General features: G+C 38.8%; 1 protein-coding gene across 1 annotated transcript in view; it reads left to right on the top strand.

Annotated features, from left to right (window-relative positions):
- The window catches only part of LMLN (leishmanolysin like peptidase), a 43,629-nt gene extending 33,753 nt beyond the window's left edge, over window positions 1-9,876 (top strand). The window contains exons 9-10 of the mRNA XM_017541025.2: window positions 2,993-3,110; window positions 8,118-9,876. Coding sequence (XP_017396514.1) covers window positions 2,993-3,110; window positions 8,118-8,309 — 310 coding nt within the window. The 3' untranslated portion in view covers window positions 8,310-9,876. The remainder of the gene's footprint in view (window positions 1-2,992; window positions 3,111-8,117) is intronic.
- Window positions 9,877-10,360: the final 484 nt, after the last annotated feature.

Raw genomic sequence — 10,360 nt, forward strand, 5'->3', positions numbered from 1 at the left:
TTCTTAGTTTCTTTGCATTGGGTTAGAACATGTTCTTTTAGCTAAGCGAAGTTTCTTATTACCCACCTCTGAAGGCTGATTCTGTCAGTTCATCACATTAATTCTCCATCCAGCCTTGTTCCCTTGCTGGTAAGGAGTTGTGATCCCTTGTAGGAGGAGAGGCCTTCTGGTTTCAGGTGTTTTCATCCTTTTTGTGCTGGTTTCTTCCCATCTTTGTGGTTTTGTCCTCCTGTCATCTTTGTAGTTGTTGACTTTCAGATTGGGTCTCTTTGTGGACGTCCAGTTTGTTGATGATGAAGTTATTTCTATCTGTTTCTTAGTTTTCCTTCTACCAATCAGGCCCCTCTACTCTAGGACTGCTGAGGTCCACTCCAGGCCCTGGTTGCCTGAGGCTCACCAGCAGTGGCTGCAGAACAGTAAGGGTTACTGCCAGTTTCTTCTTCTGCTATCTTTGTCCCGGAAGGATACCCGCCAGATGTCAGTCTGAGCTGTCCTTTATGAGGTGACTCTTTGGATACAGGGGTCAGGGAGCTGCTTGAGGAGACAGTCTGTCCTTTATAGGAGCTCAAGTGCTGAGCTGTGAGCTCCATTGTTCATTCAGAGCTGCTGGGCAGGTTCGTTTAAGTCTGCTGCAGCGGAATTCATAACCCCCCCCCCTTTTTTTTCCCCAGGTGCTCTGTCCTGGGGAGTTAGGGCTTTATTTATGAGTTTCTGTTGTGCTGCTACCTTTTTTCAGGGCTGCCCTGCCCAGCGAGGAGGCAGCCTAGTCACTGTCTGCCTGCAGAGGCTTTGCTGAGCTGCTGTGGGCTCTGCCCAGCTGCCGTGTGAACTTCCCCGCAGTCCCTCTGCGCTTTCGCTGGGAGCTGCAATCTTGAGCTGCTCCTAATCGGCCATCTTGGATCCGTCCCCAAGAAGCATTCTTAAGCTGATACTTTGCAGTGCTTTCTTGCATTGAGGATATTCCTCGAAAGCATCAAACCTTCCAGCCAGGCACAGTGGATTATGCCTCTATTCCCAGCACTTTGTGAGGCTGAGGTGGGCTGATTGCTTGACCTAGGAGTTCAAGGCCAGCTGGAGAACATGGCAAAACCCTGTCTCTACAAAAAAATATAAAAATTCACCAGGCATGCTTGCATGTGCCTGTAGTCCCAGCTACTTGGGTGCTGAGGTAGAAGGATCAGTTGAGCTCACGAGGTTGAGGCTGCAATGAGCTGTGATCATGCAACTGTAATCCAGCCTGGGTGACAGAGGAAGACTGTCCCAAGAGAAAAAAAGAGAAAGCTTCCAGTAAAAATGAAGATAATAGAGTAATAAATTCAATTGTTACAAATATAAATAATTGGATTTGGCTTTAACTGATGTATTTGGGGAAACTGTTAATCTTGAAGTATGAATGGTAAAGAGAGATTGGAGTGGTTAATAAGGTAAAAGCTGTTTATTTTCTGGCTGGCTTTGTTCACTTTTTATGTTTAAACATTGCCTGGCCATGGAAAAAGATAAAGGAATTAAAAACAAACTCTCTGAGGCATGGGTAGATGAACAAATATGTGTTAATACATATAACAAAATGTTAATTACAGAATCTAGGTGAACTGGTTATTGATTATAAGGGTGTTTATTAAACTATTTTTTTAATGTTTTATATGTTTGAAATTTTTATAAAACAATATTGTAAAAGAAAATCCTCTTTATGTTTTCTGTTCTTTTGCTGAGAATGAGGGACTTATAGGGAAAATGGCAGAAGTAGTCTAGGGAATAAGCCAGAAAACAAAATGACTTAGGTTACAGGGAGAAGTAAAAATTGATGTTCGTAATTTTCTGTAATAGATAAATATGTTACTTTTGTAGTAGTGCTTTTATTTATATGGGATAGATTTCCCAAACTGAGATTGCTGATTTAAAATCTGTTTAAACTATAAATGTTAATAAAAACTGCCATGTTACATTTTTTTTTTTTTTTTGAGATGGAGTTTCACTCTTATTGCCCAGGATAGAGAGCAATGGCATGATCTTGGCTCACTGCAGCCTCCGCCTGTTGGGTTCAAGCGATTCTCCTGCCTCAGCCTCCTGAGTAGCTGATATTATAGGAGCACGCCACCATGCTTGGCTAATTTTGTATTTTTAGTAGAGCTGGGATTTCTCCATGTTGGTCAGGCTGATCTTGAACTCCTTACCTCAGGATCCACCCGCCTCAGCTTCTGAAAGTGCTGGGATTATAGGTGTGAGCCACTGTGCCCAGTGACTTTTTTTTTTTAAAAGTATAGCAGGGCCACACGGTGGCTCATGCCTGTAATCCCAGCACTTTGGGAGGCTGAGGTGGGCAGATCACCTGAGGTCAGGAGTTTGAGACTAACATGACCAACATGGCAAAACCCCATCTCTACTAAAAATACAAAATTAGCCAGGTGTGGTGACTCATTCCTGTAATCCCAGCTACTCGGGAGGCTGAGGCAGGAGAATAGCTTGAACCTGGTATGCAGAGTTTGCAGTGAGCCAAGATCACGCCACCGTACTCTAGCCTGACCAACAAGAGTGAAACTGTCTCAAAAAAAAAATAAAAAGGCATATCAAAGCACATTCCCACCAAGGATGTATAAATGCTCTTGTTACCTTTTTATCAGTATTGGATATTGTAGATATTTTCTATTTTTTAAGCCCAATCTGATGGATAAAAGATGGTATCATTGTATTTCCAGGACAGTAGTGAGGTTTTAGCCATTTGCATGTTCTCTTTGTACACTGTTTATTTTCTTTGTCCAATCTTTTATGTCGGTTTTCCCTTTCTAATCACATTGTAGGAGTTCTTTATAAATTACAGGTATTACTCCTTTTTCATGCTTATTATAAATATTTCTCCTAGTTCATCTTTTTATTTCGTTTATCATGCTTTTTTGATAGTCATAAAGGCTTTTTACAGTAAATGTAAATATTTTTACATTTAAAGTGGTGGTGAATTTGCAACAATAATTGTGTTTTAATTCTATAATTACAGTCTTGGATTATATCAATGGAGTGATAAAGTAGTTCGAAAAGTGGAGAGATTATGGGATGTTCGAGATAATAAGGTAGTTCCTCACACTGTGTATCTCCTGGTAACGCCTCGTGTTGTTGTAAGTATTACTGAACTTCATGTCTTATGAGCCATCTGTTCTTTTCCTTTATTGTGGCCCTTTCTTTACTCATTGTTATTATTTAAGAACTTATAATATTTTAGAGTCTATAGTAGAGAAAGTAATATAGATGCAGTGCCGTAAAGCTACGGGCCATGAGAAATCTGAGGAAATGGAAACTTGGCAGTGACTCTCACAGCTCCCACCCTACCCAGTGCCTCCTCTGTTGTGATTCCTCTTCGGATCACTGGTACTATTTCTATAATTATTGATCATTTTATTTTCCATCCATGTTAGTCAAGGTTCTCCAGAGAAACAGAGCCAACAGGATATGTGTATATATCTCTATATATGTACACACAGAGAAAGAATATGAGAGAGGAGGGGAGGAAGAGATTTCTTCTTGTTTCTTTTCTTTTCTTTTCTTTTCTTTTTTGAGACAGGGTCTCACTCTATCACCCAGGCTGGAATGTAGTGGTGCGGTTTTGGCTCACTGCAGCCTCTGCCTCCTGGGCCCAAGTGATCCTCCTACTTTAGCCTCCCAAGTGGGTGAGACTATAGGAATACACCACCATGCCCAGCTAATTTTGTTTATTTTTTGTAGTGATGAGGCCTCACTCTGTTGCCCAGGGTGGTCTCAATCTTCAGGGCTCCAGCAGTCTTTCTGCCTCAGCCTCCCAAAGTGCTAAGATTACAGTCATGAGGCACTGCACCTGGCCAAGAGATTACTTTTAAGGATTTGGCTCACATGACTGTGGAAGCTTGGCCAGTTCAAATCTGAAGGGATAGGCCAGCAGGCTGGAGACTCAGGGAAGAGTTGCAGTTCAAGTCCAAAGGCAGAATTACTTCCTGTTCAGGGGAGATCAGTCTTTGTTCTCTTCAGGCCTTCTACTGATTGGATGAGGCCCACCCACATTACGGAGGTGATCTTTACTTCAGAGTCTACTGATATCAATGTTACTCTTATTCAAGAAAACACCTTCCCAGCTGGGTGCGGTGGCTCACGCCTGTAATCCCAGCACTTTGGGAGGCCGAGGCGGGTGGATCACCTGAGGTTGGGAGTTCGAGACCAGCCTGACCAACATGGAGAAACCCCGTCTCTACTAAAAATACGAAATTAGCTGGGCGTGGTTGTACATGCCTGTAATCCCAGCTACTCTGGAGGCTGAGGCAGGAGAATCACTTGAACCTGGGAGGTAGAGGACAACAAGAGCAAAACTCCCATCTCAAAAAAAAAAAAAAGAAAACACCTTCACAAAAACATCCAGAATATCTGGGCCAAATATCTGGGTAGCAGACATATTCTCCCTTCCCCTTTTCCTTGACTGTGTACAGCTCTCTGACTTTTAAAGTTCTGCACTGCTTTTGGGCTATTTCCCATCTCTTGAAATCTCTAAGTAAAGGACAGATAGAACCCAATGAGTAGGATTTTATCCTACTGAGCAACTTTTTTTTTTTTTTTTTTTTTTGGAGATGGTGTTTCCTTCTTGTTGCCCATGCTGAAGTACAATGGCACATGCTTGGCTCACTGTAACCTCCGCCTCCCGGGTTCAAGCGATTCTCCTGCCTCAGCCTCCTGAGTAGCTGGAATTACAGGCGCCTACCGCCACCTCCCTTCCTCTCTTGTATTCTTTCTCTGTGTGTACATATATATAGATATATACACACATCCTACTGGTTCTGTTTATCTGGAGAACCTTGACTAGTATAGGCACCAACTAAAATAATCAGCAATTGTAGAAATAGTACCACTGATCCTAAGAGGTATCTCAACAGAGGAGGCACTGGTGACCTCAGGTGATCTACCCACTTTGGCCTCCTAAAGTGCTGGGATAACAGGGATGAGCCCCTGCGCCTGGCCAGAGTAGATTTTTTGAAGAGATAAAACTGACAAACTTTTAGTTAGACTAAGAAGATGCAAATAACGTAAGAAATGAAAGAGGAGACATTACAACTGATACCACAGAAACGCAAAGGATCATAAGAGACTATTATGAACAATTTTATACCAACAAATAGGATAACCTGGAAGAAATGAACAAATTCCTAGAAAAATACAACCTATGAATACTGAATCATGAAGAAATAAAAAATCTGAACAGACCAATAATGAGTAATGAGGTTGAATCAGTAAGAAAAGTCTGCTATCAAAGAGAAGCCCAGGACCAGTTTCCCTGCTGAATTTCACCAAATGTTTACCAGTCCTTCTCAAAGTTTTCCAAAAAGTTGAAGAGGAGGGATTACTTCCAGACTCTTTTTACCAGGGCAGCAATATTCTAATAACAGATTTAGACAAGACCATTACAAGAAAAGAAAATTACAGGCTAATATTCTTTTTTTTTCTTTTTTTGTGTTACCAGTTTTCTTCTTCTGCTATCTTTGTCCCAGAACAGGCTAATATTCTTGATAAGCATAAGTACAAAAATTTTCCAACAGAATACTAACAAACTGAGTTCTATAACTCGTTAAATAGGTCATCCATCATGATCAAGTAAGATTTATCCCTGGGATGTAAGGATGGCTGAACATAGCAAATCAATAAATGTGATGCATCTCACTGACAGAATGAAGGACAAAAACCATATGATCATCTCAGTAGATGCCAAAAAATCATTTAGCAAAATTCAACATCTTTTTATGATTGAAAACTAACCAAATTATGTACAAAAGGAAGGTACCTCAGCACAATAAAGACCATATAAGAGACACCTACAACAGACCTTATACTCATTAGTGAAAAATTGAAAGCCTTTCCTCCAATTTCTGAAACACTCTTACCACTTCTACATAGTATTGGAAGTCCTTGTTAGAACAGTCAGGCCATATAAATAAATAAAAGGCATCCAGATAGGACAGGAAGAAGTGAAATAGTTGCTGTTTGCTGATGACATGATCTTACATATAGAAGACCCTAGAGACTCCATCAAAAAATTATGAGGATTAATAAATACAGTAAAATTGCAGGATGCAAAATCAACGCACAAAAAATCAGTAGTTTTCTATATACTAACAGAAAACTACCTGAAAAAAAAATCAAGAAAATAATCTCATATACAATAGCTACAAAAAGAAATAATTCTTAGGAATCAATTTAACCAGGGAAGTGAAAGACCTATGCACTGAAAACTAGATGAAAGAAATTGAAGAAGACACAATAAATATAAAGGTATCCCTTGTTCATTGATTAGAAGAATTAATATTGTTACAATGTCCATACTGCCCAAAACAATCTACAGCTTCAGTGTGATCCCTTTCAAAATTCCAGTGTCTGTCATTTTTCACAGAAATAGAAAAAAAAAATTCTCAAATTCATATGGAACCACAAACACACACACACAAAAACCTAAATAGCCAAAGCAACTGTGGGCAAAAAGAACAAAGCTATTCAGGCAGTGTGATGCCTCCAGTTTTGTAGTATTTCAAACTGTACTGCAAAGGAATAGTAAGTAAAATTTCATGGTCTTAGCATAAAAATAGGCACATTGATTAATGGAACAGAAGAAATTACAATTTACTTGATTGACTTGATTATGATTAACCAATTATGGTTAATTGATTTTTAATAACAGTGCTAAGAATACACAGTGGGAAAAAGTCTCTTCAATAAATGGTGTTGGGAAAACTGGATATTCATATGCAGAAGATGAAATTTGACCTTTACCTCACACCATATACAAAAACCAACTCCAAATGTATTAAATATTTAAACATAAGACCAGAAACTGTAAAACTACTAGAAGAAAACATAAGGGACAACTACATGACATTGGTTAGGGCAGTGAGTTTTTGGATTAGACCCTGAAAGCGCAGGCAACAAAAATAAAAAAGGACAAATGAGATTATATCAAATGAAAAAGCTTCTGCACAGCAAAGGAAATAATTAAAAGTGTGAAGAGACAACCTACAAATTGGGAGAAAATACTTGCAAGCCATACATCAGAAAAGGGGCTAGTATCCAGAATATATAAGGAATACAAACAACTGTGTACAAATAGCCCATTTAAAAAATTGGCCAAGGAGCTGAATAGACATTTCTCAAAAGAAGACATGCAAATTGTGAACAGGTACATGAAAAAAAATGTCCAGCATTACTAATCTTTAGGGAAATGCAGATTAAAACCGCAATGAGATATCATTTTATGTCTGTCAGATGACTATTATCAAAAAGACGAAAAGAGTGCTCGCACTTTTTCAGTTGAGCTCAACCATTGGGATAAAAGATTATTAGAGGTCAGTTTGTTTTTAAATTTTACTAGAATTTATTTAATGATAAATAAATGTTTTCACTTACATGTGACATCTAAAACAACTGAACTCAGAAGCAGACAGTAGTAGTTATAGAGGCTGTGGGTGGCGGAAATGGTAAGATGATGGCCAAAGGGTACAAAATCACAGACACGAGTAACACGTTTTTTTCTTTTTTTTGAGATTTATTGCACAGCGTGGTGAATATGGTTAGTAATAGTGTATTGCATATTTTTAAGTTACTGATAGTAAATTTCAAATGCTCCTCTCACAAAAAATAAGTATTTGAAATGATAGATATATTAGCTTGATGTAATTATTTCACATTGTATTCATAAATCATAACCACTCTGTACTCCATAAATATATACAACCATAAATTGTCAATTTAAAATGAGATAAAAAATATAAAATTGTTATTGACATGAGTTACATCTGTCAATCGTACTAGTCTATAACATTTTTTAGCTATCTGGTACAAAAGTGAAAATCTTCAGAGAGAAGAAAAGATACTGAGAGAAGTAGAAATTTCATAGCAAAGAAGAGTGACTGCATCAAAATAATTATATTAAAAAACATATTTTATCACAGGGTAACAGTGGCTTTGCTTAAGAAAAAAGAAAAAGAAAAAAACATTTAAAAAGGAATTTCTCTTTTCTCAACAGAATAATTCTTTAATGTTAACTTTTTATATTCATGTGATGAAAAGTTTGCCATTATCTTACGGTACTTTTGTACCATATTTTTTTTTCTGGTTCATAGGAGGAAGCACGAAAACATTTTAATTGTCCAGTTCTGGAGGGAATGGAGCTTGAAAATCAGGGTGGTATGGGCACTGAGCTCAACCATTGGGAAAAAAGGTTATTAGAGGTCAGTTCGTTTTTAAATTTTACTAGACTTTATTTAATGAAAGTAATTCATAATTATGGTAAGAGTTATTCTAACAGGTTATAAACTGAAAATGTTTTACGTCACTTTACCCCTTTGGCTCTCCAGATCCACTTTCCACTTCTCCCTCCCTGTCTCACTCTCTAAGTTTTTTGTATATACTTTCATACATGTTACATATGTACGTATGTGCAACACACAGAATTATTTTTTAATGAGTTCACATATTTATGCAACTTTTTTCACTTTTTCCAAGGCACTATAGGTGCTTGGCTACTCTATTATTTCTTTACCTTCAACATCAGCAGTAACAACCCATGGGAGCTGGATGAGGGATTGTAAATCTGAGTAATGGGGACAAGGGTAAAACGAGACTTGTGAGAACCATGTAGTAAACACTTCCAAGCAGAGTCGCTGGCTACACCGAGCAAAGAGAGAGCAGGTGGAGTAAATACACATTATACACAGTACAGCTTTTTTGTATTGCTGTGGTTGGTATCTTAGTATACTTTGTGTTTAGGCTTAATCACAAAATAGTAACATGCAGGGAAAAATCAATGAGCCAGCGTGGTTCCATGTTATACTGATGCCATTCCCTTATTTACTAATTTCACATGAGCGCTTTCACAGTGCAGAAACACATGCTTTCACAGAATAAGCTGTATACTTGGATCTACTCATTTTTTCTATATGAATGTAGCATAACTTTTCTGTGTTAATGAAAACTATGTTTTAAATTTTGTATTTTAGAAAATGTAAAGAGCAACTTACTTATATCTGTGATACGTTGCCTTCCCAGGGTGGGGTTTCAGTTGGTGTTCTTAGATTCAACTAAGCAGTCAAACTCACTGGACCGAATCAGGCCATATTGAGAAAAGATTCCCTCAGAGGAGGATATTAAAAGGAACACACAACATGGCGGCACTGTAAAGCCAGGCATTTCTCTTGTGCTCTGCATAGCAGTGGAGGGGCTGTCATCTGTGCCTGTCTCCCTTCCCTATGCAGCTTAAGTACAAGAGCCCAAGACCACAGTAGACAGATGGGAGAACCAGCCTGGCTTAGAAATATCATGTCCCAAATAGGAACCAGTATCTTTTTTAACAGTTCCATAGGTCTAAATTCCAGATCCAATAAGGGACATACCCACAGGAGTCACTGCTCACAGGGAAGTCCAAATCTAAACTGTGGCTTACCAACAGGTGTTCATGTTCATTTACAGTCATCCCAAGTTGAGAGGCATATCAGGAGGTCTTTTTTTCTTGGGTAGTGTTACCTGGTAACACAGTCAACAGTCTCCTTCATTGGGTTTCCAGGGGAACAGAACTAGAGAGTTAACACAAGGTCAGCTTTATTTATATAGAAAGGATGCATCCCTGGAAGTGGAATTTCTGGGTCAAAGGATAGATAATTTTTTTTTAAATGTTTAGAGATCTGCTTAAACAGATAGTTGCAGCTTATATACATCATGCCTGAAGTTAATGACATTGTGGTTCCTGTTATTGTCTAGGTGACCACAAAGTAATCATGATGGAAACTTATGGAAGACACATACATTTATTCCTCCCGTGGAAATTTTAGGTTTTTTTCTTTTCCTTAAGAAATTTTCTCAGGTGACTCCCTTTACAACGCTGTAGATTGGCCAGAAATGAAAATGTATGTCCTTTTCAGCAGAAGCTCTGAGAGTAGTAATTTTAATAACATCTTTTCTCAAATCAGCTTTGTGTCCTAATTTATTTATTTATTTATTTATTTTTGAGACAGAGTCTTGCTCTGTTGCCAGGCTGGAGTGCAATGGTGCGATCTTGGCTCACCGCAGCCTCCACCTCCTGGGTGCAAACGATTCTCCTGCCTCAGTCTTCTAAGTAGCTGATATTACAGGCACGTGCCACCATGAATGATTTTTTTGTGTTTTTAGTAGAGACAGGGTTTATCCATGTTGGTCAGGCTGGTCTCCAACTCCCAATCTCAGGTGATCTGCCTTCCTCAGCCTCCCAAAGTGCTGGATTACAGGCGTAAGCCACCACACTGGCTGCACTTTTATTTAAAGCATGGTATCGGCCAGGCGCCGTGGCTCAAGCCTGTAATCCCAGCACTTTGGGAGGCCAAGGCGGGTGGAT

Source organism: Cebus imitator, unplaced genomic scaffold, assembly GCF_001604975.1.
Source record: "Cebus imitator isolate Cc_AM_T3 unplaced genomic scaffold, Cebus_imitator-1.0 Scaffold129, whole genome shotgun sequence".
Lineage (NCBI taxonomy): Eukaryota > Metazoa > Chordata > Mammalia > Primates > Cebidae > Cebus > Cebus imitator.